This window comes from Callospermophilus lateralis, chromosome 18 (genome assembly GCF_048772815.1).
Source record: "Callospermophilus lateralis isolate mCalLat2 chromosome 18, mCalLat2.hap1, whole genome shotgun sequence".
In the NCBI taxonomy this organism is placed as follows: domain Eukaryota; kingdom Metazoa; phylum Chordata; class Mammalia; order Rodentia; family Sciuridae; genus Callospermophilus; species Callospermophilus lateralis.
The window spans coordinates 49,597,260-49,624,131 of NC_135322.1; the positions used below are offsets into that span (position 1 = coordinate 49,597,260).

The 26,872-nt window shown below is 37.0% G+C and overlaps 1 protein-coding gene across 2 annotated transcripts in view; it reads left to right on the forward strand.

The window, feature by feature from the left end:
* Positions 1 to 26,872, forward strand: part of Ctcf (CCCTC-binding factor) — a 49,192-nt gene that overhangs the window by 5,678 nt on the left and 16,642 nt on the right. The window contains exons 3-5 of one of the 2 annotated variants that reach the window (XM_076839144.2): positions 841 to 953; positions 21,887 to 22,676; positions 23,010 to 23,180. In XM_076839144.2, the coding sequence (XP_076695259.1) occupies positions 21,896 to 22,676; positions 23,010 to 23,180 (952 nt within the window). In that variant the 5' untranslated portion in view covers positions 841 to 953; positions 21,887 to 21,895. The remainder of the gene's footprint in view (positions 1 to 840; positions 954 to 21,886; positions 22,677 to 23,009; positions 23,181 to 26,872) is intronic. The other variant, XM_076839145.2, reaches the window with a different exon arrangement.

Genomic DNA, 26,872 nt, shown 5'->3' on the forward strand with positions numbered 1-26,872 from the left:
GGCCCATTATTTGCATCAGTGTGTGACAGTCATTATCTATTTACTTCAGATTATAATTCTGCTATAAAATGTAATGGACGTCATAGGGAACTTGGAACAGGCTTCTCATTAAGGTAGAGATATGCTTTGGGATTTCTCAAGAAAGTAGGGTTCTGAGTGTAAAAATTATCTATCTTTGACTACCAGAAAGCACATCTTTTTTACCCACAGAAAAATGTGAAAATAATTTAATTGCACTTGTTTGATGGCAAAAAGGAGTACAGAGGTGGAAATTACAAATGCTAAAATTAGATGAGTTTATAATAATGAATCATTTCAGTGACTCCCTAAAATTTTTCTTATGAGCTATGTGCAGAGCAAGTAGAGAGGAGGAAGGGAAAAGTAATGAAAGCTCCTCTATTCTTCAGCCTTCTGTTTTCCAAATGGACAGCTTGATGTCTTGCTACATGGAAAGAACAAAGTCTGTGATAGTGTCCTGTCCTTCTAGAAATAACTTGTGCCCTACAGTTATGACTCAGAATACATGCTAATAAAGTGCAGAAAAGAGGGGAAAAAATCATTATTTGAAGAACTGTTGAGAAATCTAGCATAAGAGTTGGGAAATGGGGCCTGGGGTAGTGGCTCAGCGGTAGAGCGCTGGTCTAGCATGTGTGAGGGACTGAGTTTGATCCTCTGTACCATATAAAAAATAAACAAAATAAAGGTATTGTATTGTGTCCATCTAAAACTAAAAAATAAAAATTTAAAAAAAGGTTAGGAAATGGGATTATAGGAACATGTTTATGGATACCTTTAATGTTAAGATTCCTGTTTCTCAAACTGGAATATAAATACTCTCAGGATACAAGGTGGTGTGATTCCGGGGTACTTGAAGCCACAAGATAAACATGACCCATCTTCTTGGAGCTTCAGTTATGCTAATTAAGAGGGCAGTGAGTTAAATAATTTAACTGGTAAGTAATTAAAACTATTATTATGTTTAAAAAATACACATTTTTGGAGCGGAATGCAAACACAAATCTTAAAATGAGGCATGAGTGCTTGGGTTGGGAAGTGCTCTTTATATTGTTTATATGGGTACCATGGTAGAAACAATAAGAAGCAATACTTTGAATTATTGAAAACTACTCTGCCCCTATAGCATTCTACTATGGAAAATAGAAGTCTGCTTGTTTGTGTATGTATTCCTACACATGGCTGACATACACAAGATGATTGTTAGGCAGTTTTAAATGACTAGGCCAAGTCAGAATTGTTAGATAGGTTCCTTTCATCTAGTGATACGGATTATAATTTAAAACAAACGAGAAAACTATAATCAAAATCAAGTCTAAAACTATAATTATAATAAAACAGTTTTAGAAACAAATTTATTAACTTGAGCGCAGTTAAAATAATTCTTCAAAATCAGTTGTTCTTTTGTGTTTTATGGTTACTAAGTATTGTTACATAATGTATTGTTTTTATTGTGAGACTTAAGAATTACATTTTCAGGGCTGGGATTGTGGCTCGGTGGTAGAGAGCTTGCCTAGCAGGTGCAAGGCCCTGGATTCAATCTCAGCACCATATAAAAATTAATAAGTAAAACAAAGGTATTATGTCCAACTACAACTAAAAAATAAAATTATAAAAAAAAGAATTACATTTTCTAAGGGCTAGGATTGTGATTGAGTGATAGAGTGCTCTTCTAGCACATTTGAGGCACTGGGTTTGATCCTCAGCACCACATAAAAATAAATCAATAAAGGTATTGTGTCCATCTACAACTGAAAAAAAAAATTACAATTTTCTAAGCCAGGTATGGTGTCACATGCCTGTAATTCTAGCTACTCCAGAGGCTAAATCAGGAGGATCCCAAGTTTGAAGCCAACCTTAGCAGATTAGTGAGACTTTGTGTCAAAATAAAAATCTCCAAAACAAACTCTTGGGAATGTAGCTCAGTGGCATAATACCCCTGAGTTCAATCTTCAATACCTCAATATAACCTAGTTATTTTATGATGCTAGTAAGTTTTTTCCCCTTAACTTAGATAAAGCACAATTACCAAAAATTGGCAATAACAATTAACATAAGGACTATTAAAGTATAATGCATCCAGACAATAAAATGTCAGTCATTAAGTATAAAATATATTGAAATGGAAAGATATGAGATGTGCTACACAAAGCAGATTATCACATATTATGAAAGGAATAATCTCATGGTATTTATATAAAATGTGTGGTTTATATAAGATTGAGTAGGTTTATATTATCTAAATTTTCTCACCTATGTTGCATAAAATATTTTTAGTTGCAGATGGATGCAATATCTTTATTTATTTATTTTTTTAAATGTGGTTCTTGAAACCCAATCCAGTGCCTCACAGGTGGTAGGCAAGCGCTCTACCACTGAGCCACAACCCCAGTGCCATGTGTTGCATAATTTTTAAGGGGAAAAAGCTCAGTACAGCTGGGTGTGGTGGTAAACACCTATAATCCCAGAAGTTTGGGAGGCTAAGGCAGAAGGATCCCAAGTTCAAGGCCAGCCTCAGCAATTTAGCAAGGCCTTAAACAACTTAGCAAGACCCTATCTCAAAGTAAAACATGAAAAAGGACTGAGGCTGGGGCTCACTGGTGAAGTGCCCCTGGGTTCAATTTCTGGTTCTCCCCACCCCACCCCCCCAAAAAAAGGGAAAAAAAAAACCTATACAGTAAGAAGTGGCATTGAAGTTTTCTGATAAATACAATGTAATGATAAAAGGAGTTGAAAGCTAGTATACTTTGACAGTAACATCATCCAGACTTACTGAGTTAAGAGCCTCGTTAGCATGCTTGTCCAAGTGGAGGCAGGAGAAAAAGCCTGGCAGCTGGACATCTGACTTAGTGTATGGGGGAATTGGTGTCGCAGAGGCTGATCTTCCATTTTTCCATACTTAAATTTGGTCTTTTAAAATATAACTTTTAAGCTTTTAAAATATCAAGTAATATTTATTTTCATTCTTAAGGAGAGTCAAATAATTGGGGAATTTTGCTAGAACCTTATACTTTCCTTTCCCAGAAGAAAACACTATAAATGGTTTGGTGTGTTAACCTTTGGCCACTATACTGTGGTTTTTTTAATGGACGTATAATGCAATTTAAAAACTTGTGTTATGTGAATTTTCTATAACTATCTTATTTATTTAATGTAGGAGGAAACAATTCAAACAGCACAAAATAGTAATAATGAGAAGTAATACTTCCTCCTGCCTCTCATTTTTCCTTTTTTTTTAGCGGGGGGGGGGGGCGTTGCTGGGGATTGAATACAGGGACACTCGGCCACTGAGCCACATCCCCAGCCCTATTTTGTACTTTATTTAGAGACAGGGTCTTACTGAGTTGCTTAGTGCCTTGCTTTTTTGCTGAGGCTGGCTATGAACTCGAGATCCTCCTGTCTCAGCCTCCCGAGCTGCTGGTATTAACAGGTGTGGGCCACTGCACTCAGCTTCATTTTCCTTCCTCAGAGGCAATAAATATTATTTTTCATCAGCTGTGGTGGTGTACCTGTAATCCCAGCTACTTAAGAGGCTAAGGAGGGAAGACTGAATTTGAGGCCAAATTGGGCAACATAATGAGACCCTGTCTCAAAATAAAAGAGGATGTACCTTAGTGGTAGAGTGCTAGCACCACAAAAAAAAAAAAGAAAAGATGTGTATTTATGTGTTACTGATTTTTTAAATATGTTCTGCAGACAAAATTCTATGCATTTACAAATATATGTGCTTATGTATTTTTATTTAAAAACACAACATTTGTAATCCTGGTGGCTTGGGAGGCTGAAACAACAGGCCTCGGCTCCATGCTCAGTTACCCCTACCCACCCTACCCCATCCCACCAAAAAAGAGAGAAGCCTAGACTTCTCTGGGTTTGATTTGAGGCACTGCATATAAATAAATGATTAAAATAAAAGTCCATCTAAAAATGTTTTTAAAAGCAAGTACAAGATAGAAGATTTAAATTTTATATTTTATATTCACAGAGGTATCATACAGAACTATTCTGTAATAAAGGGTACTCGAATTATTTATTTGGTGCTGAGGACTGAACCCAGGGGTGCTATACCCCTAGCCCTTATTTTGAGACAAGGTCTTGCTAAGTTGTCGAGACTGGCCTCCAACTTTTGATCCTCATGCTTTAGCTTCACAAATCATTGGGATCACAGACATGCACACACCACTGCACCCGGCCCAATTATTTTTTTCAGTCTTGTTTGTTTCTTTTTTATTTGTATCTTACAACTTCCTATTCTTAAATTTTTAAAATTGTAAGTAGATGTTGTGGCCATAAAACAATAGTGATTCTTAGATTGTCTTTGGAATATTTTTTTTTTCTTCTTCTTGTTAAACAAGGTCTTTGCTTCTTTCCCTTTTATTGTTGTGTCCTCTGGGTATTTATAAATATACCTTCCCCCAAGAATTTTGGTTAAGGGGCTGGGGTTGTGGCTCAGCAGTAGAGTGCTCACCTAGCACATGCGAGGTACTGGGTTTGATCCTCAGCACCACATAAAAATAAACAAATAAAATAAAGGTATTGTGTCCAACTATAACTAAAAAATATATTTAAAAAAAAAGAATTTTGGTTAAGCTGTTGCCTGCATTTTCTCCATTTCTATACATACATACATACATATATCAAGGATTGAACCTAGATGCACATAATCAGAGTCACATCCCTAGCTTTTTTTTAAGACCTAGGTTGCTTAGGCTACCTTTGAACTTGTGATACTCCTGCCTGTAACTTCCCAAACTGGGATTACAGGCATGTACCACCACAGGGAGCCTTGATTCCATATTTCAAAGAAGTAACCAAGTTGATAAATTTTTTTTAGTAATCTAATAAAAAGTAACATTTTGTTTCTTTTATTGTTTACTTCAACATCTGCTTTGGACCATACATATTATCTCTTTTGTGTTTTTCCACATTTTTTTCTCTTTATCTAGTAATGCTTTAGCTATTATCTGTATCTTATGCTACTACTGTATTATTTATTCATTGAGAATAGCCTTTTTTTTCCTCCTAACAATATCTTGAACTTTGTCAAAGACATTATACTACTCTTTATCATTACCATTGTGCTATTTGACAAAGGTGTACATGTTGAATATAAGCTGTTAGTTACATTTAATGTTAAACTTATAGGAGACCCCCTTTACCAAATATAAATGGTCTTTGTTCTACTATATAGCCTTTGTGAGAAGGTCTGAGTTATAGAGACAGTAGGTAGAACAGTGGCAACATGGTCACTGAGATAAATTGCAAAACTGTGAATAGTTACCCTGTTGTGTGTTCATTACTGTGTCTCTTCTTGTGTGTCTGTGGGGAGGGCTTTTCCCTTTTATCATGCCTTACCACCTTAAGAGATTATTTCATATCGGTGGTTCCCAAGGATAGAGGTAAAACTTCAGGTCATACTCATTGAACCATACAATCCATTAGTTTATGTTGGAATCACTGCTCAGGTAGCATTTGCTGAAAAATTCCATAGATGCACCTATTAGGTGTTGTATAAATCCTTGTGTATGTGTGTGTGTGATTTCTTCCTGTTGTGTTTTTATTCAAAGTTATAAACTTGCCATAGATTCTCAACCTTTCTTTCCAAGTGATGAAAGACTGTAGGAGTTCTTTAAAAATGGTATAACTACTTCAGGGTTGTGTTTTTGGAGTGGGGCAAAGAGGGATCTGGTGTTCCCTAACATAGCCTTGGGAGAACAAAGAGAAGAGAGGCTCTGTGCTGGTGAAAGTGTCATGTGTGCTATAGAGAGCAAAGAGAGGGACAGTGTGCTCAGAAATCAGCCTCTAGCTAGTACTGTGGCACCATCATTGACTTCCCAGTAAGCACTGTCTTCTGGAGGATTTTTTATTTATTTTTTTATTTTGGTCCTAGGGGTTGAACCTGGGATTGTTCAAATACTGAACTACATCCCCAGCTATTTTTTGTATTTTATTTAGAGACAGGGTCTCGCTAAGTTGCTTAGGGCCTCAGCCCCCCAATCTGCTGGGATTACAGGTGTACACCACCACACCTAGCTGTCTTCTCTTTTATATATAAATGTTCAGTAACTGAAATATATGTGCTACCTTTAATGAAGGGCCAGAACATGACCTCTGAAACCGAATCACAGTAATAAATTTGAGATAGTTTAATGTAGTTCCACTTGGTTACAATGAATTTCTTCTGCACAAAATTTGTGTAATTCCATGCATAAATATATGTTCTTGGGCTAGGGATGTGGCTCAAGGGGTAACGCACTCGCCTGGCATGCACAGGGCGCTGGGTTCGATCCTCGGCACCACATAAAAATAAAATAAAGATGTTGTGTCCATCAAAAACTGAAAAATAAATATTAAAAAATTCTCTCTGTTTTCTCTTTTCTTTCTCTCTTTAAAATATATATATATATATTCTTGTCCTATAGTGTTCCCTCTGCTAAAATGCTTTTCTCTACTAGTTCACCTGGCAAGATCCATTACATTTTTTTAACCCAGTGTTAACATTTCCTCTCCTTAAGAGAGCCTCTGTGCCAGGGTTGTGGAAAATATGTTAACCACTGTTATAGCATTGTATAGCTGCTATTTTTTGTCTGCCTGCCAGCCAGACAAGAAATTAGGCCTGTTTGGAATTCATTCTTTTTTGTTGCTGTTATTGTTATCATTGGCAGTAACTGGGGATTTGAACTCAGGGACTCATGCATGGGAGGCAAGTGCTCTACTACTGAGCTACATCCCCAGCTCTCCTGTGTAGAATTCAAAGCTTATCTTGAGGTGAATGGTGCTGCCGTACTGGTTGAGTCTACCTCCAGTGCCTGTGCTATTTAACTAGTATAACAACCTTATACCCCACTTTTCCCATTTGCTTGAGAAAGAACTCTTTGAACTTTTATTTTTTTATATCCAGCAATAGACACTGTTCCCATTTTAAATATTTTATTAGCATATATTTCCTAGATTCAGAGCTCTTTATGGCTATTAGGATATTGTTTTGTTCTGACTGTACCCTTTAATAATAGCAAATGGGGAAGGGGGTTGTTAACAAAATACTGGGGCATTCTTTTTCACATTACTTTATTTCTCTTTTAATTCTCAAAAAGCAAACTCTGCTGTGTTTAAAATTGACAGTAAAGAAAAGTGATGGGGCTGGGATCGTGGCTTAGCAGTAGAGTGCTCGCCTTGCATGTGTGAGGCTCTGGTTTTGATCCTCAGCACCACATATAAATAAATAAAGGTATTATGTCCAATTACAACTACTCACCTGTGAGCAGGTGAGTGCCACCTCAGATAAATGTTGCTTCTGTTCTGATCATCATGAAAAATGGTCATGTATTTTTCTGCTTCTCAGCTTGAATCATTTTGTCTGCCAGCCCCTCCTTATTCTTTACTGTAACCTGCAAGTTTCCTGGTACTAGTTCATACATATTGATGGTTGCTTTAATGTGTCTTAACCTCTCAGATGAGATGGTAATGTATATATTTTCAGGAGTAACAGTTATCCTGCTTGAATTTTAAACCTAACTTTAGTTCTAGAAGTGTGTATAATTTTTATTCCTGTTATTGGTTTTTGTCTGCATCTGGCAAAAAACATGGAGTTTTTTCCTTCCTTCTCAGGAGAAACTGATTACTTACTTTTCATGCTTTTTTTTTTTTTTTTAACTTGTCATGACGACATTTAATGCTCACTATAGTTAGAACACCATACTAGACTTTTCACTTAATGTTCTTCTTATTTAAAAATCTAGAAAAGAGAAGTCACAGGTATTTTCTCTGTTCTCTGCCTTCTGGTGATATGGTTCACATTATCCTTTATTAGACTGGTTTAGATGACCTTCATATTAGACCTCTTCAAAGTTGCATGGGGAAACTCATGGGGAATTAGGGCTATTTCTTACCAATGTAGACAAGTCTTCTAATCTCCAGGAAATAAGTTGGAATTTTTTTAAAACAATCTGTTGTGCCTGTGACAGAGTATATTCGAGAAAAAATTATGGTGGTTTCATTTAGAAAATAGATTCCTAAGAATTGTCTTTATTATGTAACAAAATGGATTATTCCAAATACATGTATATTTTATAATAACCAATCTCTGTAAATGACTAAACTCTTGAATGATGAATATAAAAGGATAATTTGGTTGTTTTCCTCTGGGAGTTATCTGACATATGTGCTATGTAGCTATGTAATCATTGTTTATACATTACTGAATTTTGATATATTTCAAAGTTGATGTATTCAGTTAGCTGTTATTTAAATGGCAGGTTGCTTTTTTTTTTAGTTGTCAATGGACCTTTATATTATTTATTTATATATGGTGCTGAGAATCAAACCCAGTGCCTCACACATGCTAGGCAAGTGCTCTTCCACTGAGCTACAATCCCAGCCCAGCAGGTTGCTTTTTAATCTAATCTGTAATTGTATTGAGATTTATTTTATTTTATTTTATTTTATTTTATTTTTTGTTGTTGTTGTTAAAAAATGAGCCTGGTACAGTGATGCACATCTGTAATCCCAGTGACTTGGGAGGCTGAGACAGGACAGTCACAAATTTTAGGCCTGCCTTGGCAATGCAATTTAGCAAGACCCTGTCTTAAAATAAAAACAAAAAAAGGGCTGGGGTGTAGCTCGGTGGTAAAGTGCCTCAGGATTCAGTCTCTAATGCCACCATTAAAGAAAAAAAAATACTAACAGAACAATAAAGAATATTAATTCATATAGTTATCACTTAACATATCATATTTTGTTTTTCCTTGTTCCCTTCCTGCCACTTGTACTGTACAAGAGCCATTTATGTGTTTTATGTGATGAGAGTGTCTATTGTTTACCTAACACTGGTTTGTATCCACTGGTATAGAGGATGCAAAGGTCAAAGGCATCGTTTCTGCTCTTAGAAAGGGAATTTTGTGTTGGGGACGATATGCAGACGTAGGACATTATACTGCAGTTAAACAAAACCTGAGGTCAGTCTCTACTGTTCAAAGTTGAAAAAGACGTTGAGGTAGGGAATGGCTTGAACTGGGGATAAGAGTAGACACTGGGATGGAGATGTCTAACAGGAAGTATTGAAAGGTGAGATTGAGTGCGTGGAAGGATGGAAACAAACTGTACAATGCTCCAACTCTGGGAGCTAAGCCAGATAGTTTGGACTTGATTCACTAGGCATCAGCCATTATGAGGGGGTTTTGTTGTTTTGTTTTTGTTTTAGGAGACAGGGTTTCACTATGTTGTCTAGGCTGTCTCTGAACTCCAGGGCTCAATTGATTTTTCTGCCTCAGCCTCTCAAGTAGTTGGGGCTACAGGTGCACACCACCTTGTCTGTCTTCACTGTGAGTTTTTGAGCCCCATTTTAGGAAGATTTAATCTGACATTAATGTGCTAAGCAAAGAAAGACCAGCGTGGGAAGCTGTTGGGCACCCCCCCTCACACACACACTGTTGTTGTCAGTATTGGGAATTGAACCCAAGGCCTTGCGCATAGTAGGCAAGTGCTATCACTGAGTTATAGCCCCAGCCCTGTTACTTTTTGACTCTTCTGTTTTTCCTCCATTCCTGGATTTGATAAATTGCCAGGTTCTGTCAACTGGTAAATACTTCATCCTATGGATACTCAGAAATTTATCAGAGAAGTCATTTTTATGGGGAAAATTTATTTAAGATTTGTGATTAAGATTTTTAGGGGAAGGAAAGGGCATATTGTCATTCAACTAAAATGTATTGTTGCCTTCTGAGCTGGTTTATAAGGATACAGAGCTGGTTGAAGCCCAAACTATGAAGTAAGTACCATTTTCTTTTATAGAAAAGGAAAAAAAGGCGTGTAAAGTAGAATATCACACTCCAGGGCACACTCATGTATAGAAAAACCAGAACTGGAATACAGGTCTCTGGTTTTGTGGGGTGCTTTCTTTTGGTACTGGGGATTGAATCCAGGGTACTATACCACTGATCTATATTCCCAGCCCTTTTTTATTTTTCATTTTGAAATAGAGTCTCCCTAAGTTGCTGGGTAGCTGGGATTACAGGCATGCACCACTATGCCCAGCAGGTCTCAGTTTTTTTTTGTTTGTTTGTTTGTTTTTGGTACCAGGGATTGAACCTCAGGGGCACTTGACCACTCAGCCACATCTCCAGCCCTATTTTGTATTTTATTTAAAGACAAGGTCTCATTGGGTTTCTTAGCACCTCGTTTTTGCTGAGGCTGGCTTTGAACTTGTGATCCCCCTGCCTCAGTCTCCTAAGCCACTGGTGTTACAGGTATGCGCTACTGTGGCCATTAGTTCTCTGGTTCTTAATAACTATTCTGACATTCCCTCCTCCTTTTTAAAAATATAGAACAAATATTTTCCCCATATTAAGTACAGTCTGTCCTCTGTGTGCCATGTCCACAGATTCAGCCAACTGCAGATCACAGATACTCAGGAGGGAAAACTGTGTCTGCACTTAATACAAATAAACTTTTCCTTGTTATTTCCTAAATAATATAGTATAATATCTAATTACATAGTATTTGTATTCTTTTAGGTATTACAAGTAATCTAGAGATGATTTAAAGTATAATGTGGGAGTTTGTACATAGGTTATATAAAAATACTATACCATACCATTTTATACATAAGTGACTTGAACTTTTGCAGACTTTAATATACACATGAGGGGCTGGGGATGTGGCTCAAGCGGTAGCGCACTCGCCTGGCATGCATGCGGCCCGGGTTCAATCCTCAGCACCACATACAGACAAAGATGTTGTGTCCGCCAAATACTAAAAAATAAATATTAAAATTCTCTCTCTCTCACTCTTTCTTTAAGAAAAAAAAAATATATATATATATATATACACACACATGGGGTGGTGGTTGAATCCTTGAGCCATTCTCCATGGATACCAAGAGACAATAATATTATTAAAATATGATACTTAATGTGTACATAATGTTGTATTCCATTTTGTGGATGTATCATTTTTACCAGTTCTAAGAATTCTGTGGTTGGATTTTTAGGTTGTTTATAATTATTCACTTTGCAAACATGTAATCCTAATAATTCGGGAGGCTGAGGCAACTTCAAGCCTAGTCTCAGCAACTTAGAGATGCTCTAAACAACTTATCAACATCCTGTCTCAAAAAAAAAAAAAAAAAAAAAACAAACCTTAAAAAGGCTGGGGATGTGGCTCAGTGGTAAAAGCTCCCCTGGGTCCAATTGGCAATGATAATAATAATACCCTTATAATCCTGTTGTTTTTGAGGCTGGTCTCTAACTCCTAGGCTCAAGTAATTCTTCTGCTTCAGCCTCCTGAGTGTTAAAACTATAAAAGCACACCTGTAGCTTGGCTAATCTTATTGTTCTTAAAAGTCTGAAATAAAATTACCAATCTCAATATGAATGTTATTTATAAAAGTTTTTCATTCACATCTTCAGTACCTTCTGTGGGACTGTGCTGGTTTAATTGCACCAGGACTAATTTGGAAAGTATCCTTTAAAACAGCTTAGCAGTTTAATAAAGATAAAATTTCCCCATTATTTTAAGTTTCATTTTAACAAGGTTCCTTTTTCTTTTCTTTTTTTTTTCCCCCTTCATCTGCCTTTTGTGTGTGTGTTCCAAGGGCCTCATGCATACTAAAGAGGCTTTCTGCCCCTGAGCTAGCTGCACACCCAGCCCTGCCATTCATATTTCTTTGAGTTCTGTATTTATGTTTTTTGCCCAGTTTCTTCTTTGGGTGTTTATCATTTTCTTACAAGTTTCTGATATTTATATAAGAAAGGTGATAATGTATCAGTACAGATATTTTTAAATATTTTAAAAATTTTGTTCAACATATTTTTGTCATATAGTAATTTTTTTTTTTTTACTTGAAGGTGGATCTCAGACATTTTCTCTGATTTGTCTATTTCCCATGCTTCAAAACACAGAGCAAAAGATAGCTCATTTTTTTCTTTAAGTAATTGCAGTTTTTCTGGCATCTTTTATGAAATAGTCCTCTTGTCCCCACTAATTTAAAATGACAACTTTTTAATGTACTAGTGTTTATTCCTGGATTTTCTCCCTTTTTTTGTTATTATTTTTATTTTGGTAGTGATAATACCATATTAATTGTCATGCTTTATGCTATGTTAATGTTTGGCATAGATAGTGACCTTTGTTATTTTTCAGAAATTTTATTGCTATCTTCAATCTTCTGTTTATTTTTTGGCAGATTTTTAATTATTTTATATAAAATGGAAGAATTGGCATCATTTCAATGGTTAACATTTCTAGTCATTTATACAGATTGTAGTGTCCCTCCTAATTGGGGTCTTTATGTCTTATGAAGAGTTGTATCATCTTGAAAAAGCTCCTACAGATTTTTTAAAATCATTTTATTATTCTTTTTTAACAAACGGCCCCAGGGATAGGGGACCAGGGGAAGGGGGAGGAGGGGAAGCAAGGCTCTAGTCCCACAACCCCTCCCCACCCACCCCTTTCCAGATTTTTTTTTTTTTTTTGTAGTTCTAGTTAGATAGCATGCCTTTATTTTATTTTTTATTTTTATATGGTGCTAAGGATCGAACCCAGTGCTTCACACATGCAAAAGCAAGTGCTCTGCCATTGAGCTATATAGCCCCAGCCCTTTTTGTCGTTTTTTATTTATTTATTTATTTATTTATTTATTTATTTATTTATTTATTTTAGTTGTAGGTGAACACAATACCTTTATTTTATTTTTATGTGCTACTGAGGATCGAACCCAGTGGCTCACATGTGCAAGGTGAGCACTTTACTGCTGAGCTATAACCATACCGGCCCCTAGTCCCCTGGTCATTGTTTTTTGATATGTTTGTTGTGAGAGGTTTATAGTTTAATTTTCTGTAGTTTCTATTTAAAATACATGTGTGCAATTGTAAATTTATTTATATGCCCTATTTCTAAGTTCGTTTATATAGCTCACAAAGAATTTGAAAAAATGTATAGAAAATAAAAATAATAATATAAATTCATTTTAGAAACCAGAAAAATACAGGGCAGAACAAACGTTATTGTGTAGTTCAAGAAGCAATAAATTGATCACAGTGTGGCTAACTAAAAACTAGTACCTGTTACACAGGTCTCACAATGAAAGAAAAAAATTCTTTTGTTGAAAAGTAGCTTTTCCAAGCATTAACTCCAAATGTAATTTCACCGTGTATCCTTTAGTGCAAGTCAAGGGCATAATGCCAAAACAAAACTCAGTGAAAGCAGTCCTGTAGGGGATAAGACCATGTGGTCCAAGAATACCCAGCTTTCTGATGGTCTGGCATAATTCTGGGATAAAGCCTAGAATAGAATGTTGGGTTCCATAGAGAGGTCAAGTCAGATAAGGACAGAAAAGTCTCCTTTGGATTTACTAGTTAAAGGCCATTGCTGGCTTCAGAGCATTTCAGTAGAGTATTGGGGAGCAGAAACCAAATTGGTGTGCTGAGGAGTAGTAGAAGTAAAACTTTGGAGACAGCAAATGTAAATTTGAGCATGGAAGGAATAAAGAGAAAGTGTATACATGGGAAAACTGAGCAGACACTAAATTGGTGGATGATTATTTCTAAACATAGAAATATATAAACATCTTTTGGGCTAGGGTTGTGGCTCAGTGTTAGAGCGCTCACCTAGCATATGTGAAGCCCTGGGTTCGAGCCTCAGCTCCATATAAGAATAAATAAAATAAAGATATTGTATCCAGCTAAAAAAAAATAAATATTAAAAAAAGAAATATAAACATCTTTTATCTTTTACATGCTTCATTTTTCACTTTTCATAAATGAGACTTGAATAATCTGGGGATGGGGTGTTCTAGAAGTAAATGTAAACAGCCTGTTTTTATTGGTGTAAGTTCACAAAACTTACAAGATACAACCAACTCAAACAAGGAGAGAGCCGCTAAAGAATTAATGGGACACTATCTCAAAAATAAAAAATAAAAAGGGCTGGGTGTATGGCTCAGTAGTTAAGTTCCCCTGGGTTCTATCCCCAGTACCTAAAAATTAAAAAATAAATAAACAGGAAAGAAATAAAGAGTCTGAAGAAGAAGGGAGGAAATGGATTGGAGCTATTTATAAGGGTGAGGCAGCTAAGAGCGCTGTCCCCAAGGAGTAGGGAGTGAGGCCTGGTCTAGCCTATTGGGTTAGTTATTGATTCAGAGGAGAGACTCGCTTTTCCTGGAGGAAGTTAGATTAAGGGATCTACTGCTTGAAAGGATGCACTGAGATTTCTAAGCAGTGTCTGGGAGAGGTTGGTGGCTTGACACTTTTTGTTTTGTGTTTCTCTGTAAAAATATTAGTTACTATTTAAGACTTGAATAGATGCTGACGTTCATGGACCTAATGCCATTTGTTCTTTTCATAATGAGCAAATACTGTTAGCTCCCCTCCTTGGCAATACAGTTTGTTTCAATTTGTACTTCTTTATACCAGTTGTTTGTCTACTGTTATAATTCTTTGACTTTTTTTAGGCTGTTTTTAGAAACACTCAGTTTCTAACATTTTAAGTTTTCAGACTCAGACAAACGTGGATTTTTCTGTGTTCTTCAGATTGTGTCCTATAAACCCAAACTCTGAGATTAAATGTTTTTCCTCTACTGATTTTATATTGGAATACTTAAGCAGTCTGGGATTATGTAGTATTTGCAGGCAGAGCCATCATTAACATTTACAGCATGTGAATTTTTGTTCTTTGTTCTTTAATAACTTTCACAGTAATATCTCTAAGGTAGATGGGGCTTATTCTGTGTTCCCTAAATCCAGACATTGTTATTATCATCCTCTTTGCTGTAATACTAATTATGGGACCTTTGTGGCCTGGAAAACTTCTCTCATTTAAAAAAAAAAAGTAAAAAGTAATGGTGTAAAAAATAATAATAAAATAAAAAAATAAAATGGTGTCATATGCTCAAAAAAAAAAAAGTAATGGTATAATATAAGTTGGAAAGTCAGATTCTGTGCATCAGGGCAGCACCTGAAGTTCTGTGTTTCTAAAAATCTCCAAGGTTACCCCATTTTTGCTGGTCCTGAGACCAGATTTTGAGCAACAAAAGTTTAAAGCTGTGCTATCCAATAAGTACAGTAGCCCCTAGTTCAAATTGAGGTGTGTTATAAAGTACTTAGTATGAAAAAGAATATAAAGTATTTCATGAATAGTTTTTTGTATTTATTATGTGTATTGATTACACCTTGAAATGATAATATTTTGGACATGTTGGGTTAAATAAAATAGATTAAAATTAATTTCACTTGTTTCATTTTGCCTTTTTAACAAATTTCTTCAAATTATGAATTTTTAAAACACATTTTATATTACACATGTGTCACATTTGTGGCTTACACTGTGTGTGTGTGTGTGTGTGTGTGTGTGTGTGTGAGTGAGAGAGAGAGAGAGAGAGAGAGAGAGAGAATTGGGGATTCAACTCTTGGACACTCTACCACTGAGCTACATCTTCAGTCCTTTTAATTTTTTATTTGAGACAGGGTCTCACTGAATAGCCCAATCTAGCCTCCAGCTTGGGATCCTCTTACTTCAGCTACTCTTCGTGCCACCACACTTGTTTCACATAATATTTTTATTGAGCAGTGTTGCAGTAGAAGATTCCTATTTCCAAAAATAATCCATCTTAGCAATATTGGGTTTGGATACAAAATGATAGTTAAGATTATGCTTAAAGTAGTCTTTAACAACAAGAAATATAAATGAGATATCTCTGTCTCTGTCTCTCTCACTCTTTGGAGACGTAGTCTCACTAAGTTGCCAGGCTGGGCTGGAACTTGTGATCCTACTGCTTCAACCTCTTAAACTTCTGGTTGAGACATTTTTAAGTATAAAACTGTAGTTATTTTATCAGCAGAGACATTTGGAGCAAAAGTGATTGCCACAGAACCTCAAGATTTTGTTGTGCTAAGAATGATTTGAGTCTGAGAAGGATAAGAAGGACATAAAGTACACAGTAAAAAAGGGAGATGGCAGTGGGAACTGTGTTCCTATGAATAGACAAACAGCTTGACTGGAGGGGAAAGTGTGTGCTAGAGGAGTGCAGCAAATCAGAAATCTGAATAAATTGTCATAAGGTCAGACAGTAGGGGACCTTGAAATCCAGAAGATTAAATACATCTTTTCCCCCCCCAAAAAAATTAGATACATTTTGATAAGGAATTCAAGCCCTGGTGTGAATCTTAACTTTCCTGCCCAAAAAGCATATTTTCCATTGCTGACCACATAAGATTTACTTCACATTTTCACATTTTGTCATTTAAGGCCTTCCAAACTATGGTTGTAACCAGCACCCCTTTTACCTTTCTTCTGTGCCTTAAGCCAACTCTTTTTTGGGGTGTGGGGGGGGGATCTCTGTACTGAGGATGGAACTGAAGGCACTGTACTACTGAGCTATATCCCCAGCTCTTTCTGTTTTTTTTTTTTTTTTTTTTTTTTTTGAGACAAGGTATGGCCAGTTGTCAAGTTTGGCCTCAAATTTACAGTCCTCCCTCAGCCTCTCCAGTAGCCTGTGCCACCAAACCTGGCAATTCTTACCCTTCCTTATAAGTTCTTTATTTTACCTAAAGCTCTTAACACCTTTTTCCCAAAAACACATACATACTCCAGACTGTCTGTGTACCCTGCTCATATTTCAGGATTCCATTCCAGTTCCACATGGGCAGCATTTTGCTCCAGAGCTGATTGTTATCTTTCTCTAAACCTTCCTAATCTTACCTTGAATTTTTGTGCCATTTTTGTCCTGAACTTGTAGACTGCAGAAACAGGCCTTGCCTATCTCTCTCCAGTCTTTGTGCTGCCTTATAGTTAGTCCTGGCTTAAGGAACCATTTCTCACTGCTAGTGTGGACACAGAGCTTGCACAGATAACTGGAAAAGTATATCTCTAATAGAAGAAGCAAAAGCTTTGTTTGAAACTAGGCCAAGATGTAAAATACTTTAAATATTAATTTGGAAGTAAACTTTTATTTTTTCTTGTTTATTTTTGTACTGGAGATGGAACCAGGGGTGCTGTAACACTGAACCACACCCTCAGCCCTTTTTATTTTTCATTTTGAGACAGGGTCTCTATAATCTGCTAAGGCTGGCCTTGAACTTGCTGTCTTCCTGATGCAACCTCTCCAGTCACTGAGATTACAGTTGTGTGCAGCCACGCCTAGTTATACTTATGTTTTGGTAAGGTTAGAGTATTGTTTTTGGGACTGGGGATATAGCTCAGTGGTAGAGCACTTGCCTAGTATGTGTGAGGCACTGGTTCACTCCTCAGCACCACATTAAAAAAATAATAATAAAAATAAATAAAAGGTTTTATGTCCATCTACAACTAAAGATATATCTTCTAAAAAAGTATAGCAATACTTTTTTAGGTTGGCCTCAAATTTAAAGTCCTCCTTCAGCCTCCTGAGTAGCCTGTGCCACCAGACCTGACAGTTCTTACCCTTTTTTATAAGATTATTAATTTAACCTAAAGCCCTTAATACATTTTCCCCCAAAACACATACACACTGAATTAGATTATTGCTCAGACCCATTTTCTTCTTAGGAATGTGAGTACTCTCTACTCCCAGGACTTCAGATCCACAATATATGAGTTGGCTGATTATTCTCTGTTATATTTTCAATTTGGTTAGCATTTATTTAGTAATTACCAACCTAGTCACAGTATTGAGTAAAAACCACTTGTTAGATGTATTTCTTGTCCTCGGGGAACTCCTGGTCTCATGTAAGAGAAAGACAAGTTGATGATAAGAACACTGGAGTCTGTGTTGTATGCTGGCTACAAACAAGGCTAGTAGAGTCTGAATCTAAGTTCTGATTCTGGCTTCAGAAAAACAGGATGGAGGGCTGGGGATGTGGCTCAAGCGGTAGTGCGCTCGCCTGGCATGCGTGCAGCCTGGGTTCAATCCTTAGCACCACAAAGATGTTGTGTTCGCCAATAACTAAAAAATAAATATTAAACTTCTCTCTCTGTCTCTCTCTCTCTCTCTCTCTCTCTCTCTCTCTCCCTCCCTCTCCCTCCCTCCCTCCCTCCCTCCCTCCCTCCCTCTCTCTCACTCTCTCTTTAAAAAAAAAAAACAGGATGGAAAAAAATGACAGAGAAATGGGGAAATGTTGCTCAGTGGGTATACAGTTTCAGTTATTTTAATATGAATACGTTCTATAGACCTGCTATACTACATAGTACCTATAGTTAATAATGTGATATTCTGCAGTTTGAATATGAAAAGAGATTAATTAGATCTCATGCTAAATATTCTTAGCATGAAAAACTAAATAAATCCCACAGCAATACAAGGAAATTTTTTAGGTGATGTTTAGTACCTTGATGTTGGTTCATTATCACACACATACCAGGATGTATTTATATCTACCACAAACATACATCCAAACAAATTCAAAATGAATAATTTTTAAAAATATATCGGGGGGCTGGGGATGTGGCTCAAGTGGTAGCGCGCCCGTCTGGCATGCGTGCGGCCCGGGTTCGATCCTCAGCACCACATACAAACAAAGATGTCGTGTCCGCCGATAAATTTTTTTAAAAAAATTAATAAATATTAAAAAAATAATAATAAAATAAAAATATATCGGTTATACCTTAATCTTTTCTAAAAACTTTTGACAGCATATTTTGTTTTCTATTTTTTTTAATTTTTTAGTTGTAGATGGACACAAAAACCTTTATTTTATTTTATTTATTTATTTTTATGTGGTACTGAAGATTGAACCTAGTGTCTCACATGTGCTAAGCAAGCACTCTACCACTTACAGCGCTTACAGTATGTTTTCTAAGGTGGAAATTAGCTTAAAAACAGCAAGGTAAAGGGCTAGAGGTATAGTTCAGTGAGTTGCTGGGTTCAATCCTGGGCACCAAAATAAAAATAAAATAGCAAGATAATTCCCCAGCAACAAAAAAAACAACAGGCGCTGGACATGGTAGTACATGCCTATAATCCCAGTAGCCTGGGAGGCTGAGGCAGAAGGAGTTTGAGTTCAAAGCTAGCTTCAGCAACTTAGCAAGACCTTGTCTCTAAATAAAATACAAAAAAGGGCTGGGGATGTGACTCAGTGGGTAAGGGCCCCTGGTACCAAAAAACAAACAAGGCTCTCTACTGGTGTTTATAAATAGATGTAAGAGATATAAACAGTTTGGGCAGGAGAATCCCAGCAACTCTGGAGGCTGACACATGAGGATCATGAATTCACAGCCAGCCTCAGCCACTTAGTGAGGCCCTAAGCAACTTAGCAAGACCCAGTCTCAGAAAATAAAAGGACTTGGCATGTAGCTCAGGAGTAAAGCACCCCTGAGTTAATTCTCAGTTTGAAAAGGGGGTGATGGGACTGGGGTTCTGGCTCAGTGATTGAGTACTTGCATAGCATGTGTGAGGTACTGGGTTCAATCCTCAGCACCACATAAAAATAAATAAAATAAAGATGTTATGTTCGTCTACAACTAAAAAAAAATAATAATACAGTTGTTATTGTTTGTGGTGGTAGGGATTGCTAGGTGAGTACTTCATCCCTGAACTACATTTCTAGACCTAAGATTGATTGATTGATTGATTTTTAGGTACAAAGGATTGAACTCAGGAGCACTTGACCACTGAGCCACATCCCTATCCCTATTTTGTATTTTATTAGAGACAGGGTCTCACTGAGTTGCTTAGCAGCTCACTAAATTGCTGAGGCTGGCTTTGAACTTAATCCTCCTGCCTCTGCCTCTGCCTCTGAGCCTCTGGGATTACAGGAGTGTGTCACCACACCAAGCCCTAAGATTTATTTTTTAATTCACCTATTTTTAATTGACAAAAATTATAGGGCTGGGGATGTGGCTCAAGTGGTAGAGCACTCGCCTGGCATGCGTGTGGCCCGGGTTCGATCCTCAGCACCACATACAAACAAAGATGTTGTGTCGGCCGAAAACAAAAAAATAAATATTAAAATTCTCTCTCTCTCTCTCTCTCTCTGTCTCTCTCCCCCTCTCACTCTCTCTTTAAAAAATAGTAAAAATAAAAATTATACATATTTATATTGTACATGGTGTTTTGAAATATGTATATGTTGTGGAATGACTAAATCAAGCTAATTAACATACAGATTACCTCACATACTTCTATTTTTTTTGTTTTTAATTCTGGATGGACACAATGTCTTTATTTTGTTTGTTTATTTTTATGTGGTACTGAGGATCGAACCCAGTGCCTCACATGTGCAAGGTAATGGCTCTGCCACTTGCCAGCCTCTCATATACTTCTGTTTTGCATTGAGAAAACTTAAAATCTATTCAGTGAGCCAGGTGTGGTGGTGCAGACCTATAATCCCTGCAACTCGGGAGACTAAGGCAGGAGAATCACAAGTTCAAAGCCAGCTTCAGCAACTTTAGTAAGACCTTGTCTCAAAATAAAAAAACTAAAAAGGGCTGGAAATGTGGTTCAGTGGTTAAGCCCCCCTTGGTTTAATCCTTGCCCACCCCCCCCCCCGAAAAAATTCTTCTCAGTGATTTTGTACCTAGTTATTAATTATAGTCTCCTTATTATATAGTAGGTCTCTCTCTCTTTTTTAAAGCATTTAATCTTTGTGTTTTTCTTAGGATTATGTTTTAGTTGTCAGTGAACCTTTATTTTATTTATATATGTGGTGCTGAGAATTGAACCCAGTGAGCACACGTTAGGCAAGTATTCTACCACTGAGCTATAACCCCAGACCACTGTTTGTTTTTATGTGGTGCTAAAGATGGAACCCTGTGCTCACCTGTGCTAGGCAAACACTCTACCACTAAGCTACAACCCCATTACCCATAAAGAAGGTCTCTTGAACTTACTCATTCTAAATGAAATTTTGTGAAAAACAGTTATAGCTGTGCTCCCCCTTATGCCATCAATGTCACTTGGACAGGACAAATTTTATATATTTTTGTCCATCTTTTCCCCAAAATGTGTAAGATTTAAGCTAGTTTTGTTAATAATTCTTTAGTATCATCAAATATCCAGAGTTGCACAGGGCATGCCTGAGACTCTGGAGGCTGAGGCAGGAGGACTACAAATTCCAGGACAGCCTCAGTAATTTAGTGAGACCCTCATAAGCTTAGCAAGAAATTGTCTACAACAGGAAATAAAAAATAAATGGGAATGTAGCTCAGTGGTAAAGCACCCTTGGATTCAATCCCCAACACACACATAAAATTTTTTTTAAATTCAGAGTTGAAATTTCTAGTTGTTTCATGTCATTTTTAAAATCATTTATTGGTTTGAAGGTTGATTTGAAGGTTCATATATTGTTAGTAGTTGCTGTCCTTTGTATCAGAGTTTCTCTCCCTCAGAACTGTTGACATTTTGGGCCAGATCATTCTTCATGGTGGATTGACCCGTTCCTTGTAGAATGTTTAGTAGCATTTGTCCCCACCGGTTACAAGTAGTAACAACCCACCCTAGTAGTAGCAACTAACAATGTCTCCAGACCTTGCCAAACATCCCTGGAGACAAAATCATCTAGGTTGAGAACTTTAAGTTGATAGGTTGTCTCTCCAACCTTCCTGTTTTTTTCTTCTGGTCGTTTATTTGCAGAAAAAATACAAACTAATCCTTCATTGTTTCCCCTTAAACTGGGACTTTGCTGATGTCATCCTTGTGAATGTAATTTAACATTCTCTGTTGTCTCTTTCCTGTTAATTGGTAGTTGGATCGAGACTCTTGGTTCAGATTTTTTGTTTTGTTTTGTTTTGATTGACAAGATTGCATCATAGATGATACTTTTTCTTCTATCAGGAGGCATATAATGTCTGCTGAACAGCCATTGGTGCTTAATTAATTTACTGGAGTTCTCTTTTGTTTTAAAATGTATGTTTTCATTTGACAAACTTTATCTTAAATAATAATCTGTGTTTTCCCTTGATAAAGGAAGGGGATATGGAAGGTGAGGCGGTTGAAGCCATTGTGGAGGAGTCTGAAACTTTCATTAAAGGAAAGGAGAGAAAGACTTACCAGCGACGCCGGGAAGGGGGCCAGGAAGAAGATGCTTGCCACTTACCCCAGAACCAGACGGATGGGGGTGAGGTGGTCCAGGATGTCAATAGCAGTGTACAGATGGTAATGATGGAACAGCTGGATCCTACCCTTCTTCAGATGAAGACTGAAGTAATGGAGGGTACAGTGGCTCCAGAAGCAGAGGCTGCTGTAGATGATACCCAGATAATAACCTTGCAGGTTGTAAATATGGAGGAACAGCCTATAAACATAGGAGAGCTTCAGCTTGTTCAAGTACCTGTTCCTGTGACTGTACCTGTTGCTACCACTTCAGTAGAAGAACTTCAGGGGGCTTATGAGAATGAAGTGTCTAAAGAGGGCCTTGCAGAAAGTGAACCCATGATTTGTCACACCTTACCTTTGCCTGAAGGGTTTCAGGTGGTGAAAGTGGGGGCCAATGGAGAGGTGGAGACACTAGAGCAAGGGGAACTTCCACCTCAGGAAGATCCGAGCTGGCAGAAAGACCCAGACTATCAGCCACCAGCCAAAAAAACAAAGAAAACCAAAAAGAGCAAACTGCGTTACACAGAGGAGGGCAAAGATGTGGATGTGTCTGTCTACGATTTTGAGGAAGAACAGCAGGAAGGTCTGCTGTCAGAGGTTAATGCAGAGAAAGTTGTTGGTAATATGAAGCCTCCAAAGCCAACAAAAATTAAAAAGAAAGGTAAAATGAATTTATCCATAATAATCTCATCATTTTGGGATAAAGCGTACAACAATTCATATATAAGTTGTATTTTATGAAATGTATTTTTTAAGGTTAGTATCTGGATACCAGTTTTTTTTAACCAGTCTAATAAAAGTTTTTTCCATATATTCTTTTTTTGTAAGTCCTAAAAGAAAAGGAAGTAAATCTATTAATGATGAGATAATTTTAATTTAGTATGATTGAGTTCATTATAAAGGTGAATAATATATATTTGTAAGAATTAAGAATTGGGATTAATTTTAACACCTTGAAATCCTGCAGCAAGTAAGTGTTTTATTTTGTATATAGGTGTAAAGAAGACATTCCAGTGTGAGCTTTGCAGTTACACGTGTCCCCGGCGTTCAAATTTGGATCGTCACATGAAAAGTCACACTGATGAGAGACCACATAAGTGCCATCTCTGTGGCAGGGCATTCAGAACAGTCACCCTCTTGAGGAATCACCTTAACACACACACAGGTGCTGGATAAGAATGTGGGGGCTACAACATGATAAAGGTTAAAACTTGGGTTTTATCTAAGCTGATTGAAATAGGAAGTTAAAGAAGGAAGATTTTTTTTGTTGTGTCCTTTTTGTAATCTTTACTTTACCATAAGCAGGTATGCTTTAGTTACATTAGTTAAATGCAAATGTCAAGAAAGCTCAGTGGGGGCCCAGTGCAGCGTGCCTGCAATCCCAGCGACTTGGGAAGCCCAGGCAGGAGAATCGCAAGTTCAGAGCCACCCTCAGCAATTAAATTGGCACTTAGCAACTCAGTGAGACTTCATCTCTAAATAAAATATAAAAAAGGGCTGGGGATGGGCTTAGTGGTTAAGCACCCCTGGGTTCAATTCCCACTACCCCCCAAAAAAAAAAAAAGCTGAGTGGGATATAATCCAAATGATACAAGGATGATGATCCAGAAAAAGATTATCATAATTTCCTGGAATAATTCCTGAAGACTTAACCATGATGTTGTGAAGTTTTTTTTGTTGTTGTTTTGTTTTTGTCAAATTTGTTTTAGGATTTTTTTGTTTTGTTTTGTTTTATTGTTATTTATTTTGAAACATGGACTTGAGGCTGTACTCAAACTTGCAGTCCTCCTGCCTCAGCCTCTCAAGTGTCAGGTGTGCACCACAATATCCAGCTGTGTTGTTGAGGTTTAGCAACAATGACACACACACAAAAGCAGTTCGGGGCTGGGGATATAGCTCAGTTGGTGGAGTGCTTGCCTTGCATGCACAAGGCCCTGCGTTAAATCCCCAGCACCACACACACACAAAAAAAAGACAAATTATCTCATACGGCTCAGGTAACAAATGCCTGCATTATGAAAAAGAATATTAGAAATAGAAGTAAAATTTTACCTTTGTAAGAACTGGCATTTTCTGTTCCTGGTTGTTTTACCACAAGGAAAGATAAGTAATTCATAATCTGAGAATGGCAAGTTTAAGGCATCTTTCTGATAGTTCGGACATTCATTTGTTTAAGTGCCAGACATACTTTAATGGAATGTTCAGATATTCTGTTATAGCTTTTTATTGGTTATAGACAGGTTATAGTGGAGAGATTTCTGCACTAGGTTTCTTTATTAGTCTGTTTTGGACACTTTGTATTTTCAGTGTAGTAATTGGTTATAAGTTCTCTCAACTTGGTTTTTCATGCAGAATAGTTTCTTCTATCCATAGTCTCTACCTCAAGCATAATAGTTTTTCTTCTCTTGTTGTTCTCCACCTTATTTTATATGGCAACTCTGTGTGTGTGTATGTGTAGGAGGGTACTAGAGATTTGATGTAGGGATACTTTATCAACTTACCATTCTTCTACCTTAACCTCCTGAATCTCTGGTACTACTCTTGTTTTTGATGTCCTGGTTGTCAGATGAATGAGTGTCTGTTGGTCTACAATCAATAAGTTTTACACAAATATATTCTTTGCTAGTATGACTTAGTAATTTTATAACATCCCTCTAAATTTTACTCATATGTTTTGGTTTGTTTTTGTGATTTTTTAGTTGTAGATGGACACAATATCTTTATTTATTTTCATGTGATACTGGGGATGGAATCCGGCACCTCACATATGCTAAGCAAGCTCTCCACCACTGAGCTACAACCCCAGCCCGATAATATGATTTATTTGATGCTTTGAAGATACTATAACAGGAGCATTAAATTAAAGTAGCTTTATCCTGTATTAAGACAAGCTAAGATGGGTGTACTTGGATATAGGTACTCTGTCCTGGTTTAGTCCTCAGCTTTGAGAATAAGTTCAGTAGGTTCCCCAGAGCTGTTTTGGTAGGACTGATTCATCCTACTAACAAGCCTGTAACATTCAGGTATGTATCCATTTTCTAAATGCAGTTGTAATACATTCTAGAGGGCACCCTTGCCTATGTCAGGATGTTAAAGCAAATGAAAGGTGACTTGGTGAACATGGACCTTCAGCAGAGGGACATAGGTGGTCATATGGTATAGCCTGATGGAAACCCCTGCTCCACACTTGTGTCCACTTCTTTGCTAATTGCCATGTTTGTTTCTACCAGAGACAGGCCTCTTAACTCCCTGCTAGATAGTACTGGGTGAACACCACAAGTTATTTTTCAGCTTACCTTGTCCTAACAGAAATGAATGTTGCTTTCCTTTTCTTCATGTTTGTTTTAATTTATTTACCTGTACCACCAGACTACGTACATCACAGAAAGAACTCTATCTTTCACTCTTAAATCTTCAGTGGTACCAAAGAAGCAAATTTAGCAAATAAATGTCCTGGAATTTCTTAGTTCCTATAATACTCTAGTCAAACTTTGTACTCCAGGATTCTCTTCATTTTCTTAATCATTTCTATGTATGGCTAGTCCCATTCATTACATTGTGATACTTCCTGATTACATTCTCAAAGGTAGCCTTTATTTTCTTTTTTCTTTTTAATTTTTTTTAATGTTTGGTATTATCTGCTGTCAACCTTTACCTGCTGTCCACAATTAGAGAGAGTTCCTAGTATCTGAGTAAGTCTATAAAAATAGCACTGTGTTATGCTGTCAGCCTTATTTGCAAAGTAGCTGGAAAAGATCAGTTATAGAACTGCTATGTGAGGGTATACTAAAATCACTACGAGTTTTTTCAGCAAAAACAAGAGATATAGAGGATATGATATTCATTAAAAATGTTTAAATACAGCCAGACATAGTGGTGTGCACCTGAAATCCTAGTGATTTAAGAGACTTTGGCAAGAGGATCACAAGTTCAAGGCCAGCCTTAGAAACTTAATGAGACCCTATCTCAGAATAAAAGGAAGAATGGCTTGGAATGTAGCTCAGTGGCAGAGTACCCCTGGGTTGAATCCCTGTTGCCTCCCAAAAGTTTAAATATTGAATGAATTGACATTCAGATTACAGAACATTAAATATGGATATACTTTAAAAAGTGGTCTGTAGAAATTACATAAAAAGCAGGACTACTTTGTAAAGTCTTTGATAAGCCCCTGTAATTCCTTATCAGAACAAATTTATATAGAAAAGTTTGTGCTGGGTGCAGTGGTACATGCCTGTAATCCCAAAGGCTCAGGAGGCTGAGGCAGGAGGATCTTGGGTTCAAAACCAGTCAGCAATTTAGCAAGGCCCTAAGCATCTCAAAGGGCTGAGGATGTGGCTCAGTGGTTAAGTCCCCCTGGGTTCAATTCCCAGTACCAAACAAAAAAAAAAAAAAAAAAGAAGAAGAACAAGAACAAGAAAACAAATTTGTGTGTTTGTGTTGAAAGAAAAAAGTTTCAGGATATGGACAATCCAGTAGCCCTGTTATTTATAATCATAAAACAATAAGACTTAATGAATAATGATCTAATCAGATCCATTAATTCTGTGACCTATATTTGATAAAACATCAGAGTTATATATTTTATTTAGCAAGGGTTGAAGCAGATGTAGTTTTTATTAATCCATAGTGACCAGGATATTCACAAAACAGAGATAAGAAGGATTTTATGTCCAAAGGCAACAGATTGAAGTGGGTAATTAAGAGAAACTGAAACCAGACATGTTGACACATGCCTGTAATCCCAGCAACTCAGGAAGCTGAGGCAGGAGGATTGCAAGATGACCTCAGCAGCTTTGGGAGACCCTGGTTCAAAATAAAAAGAGCTGAGAATGTAGTTTAGCAGTTACGCACTGCTGG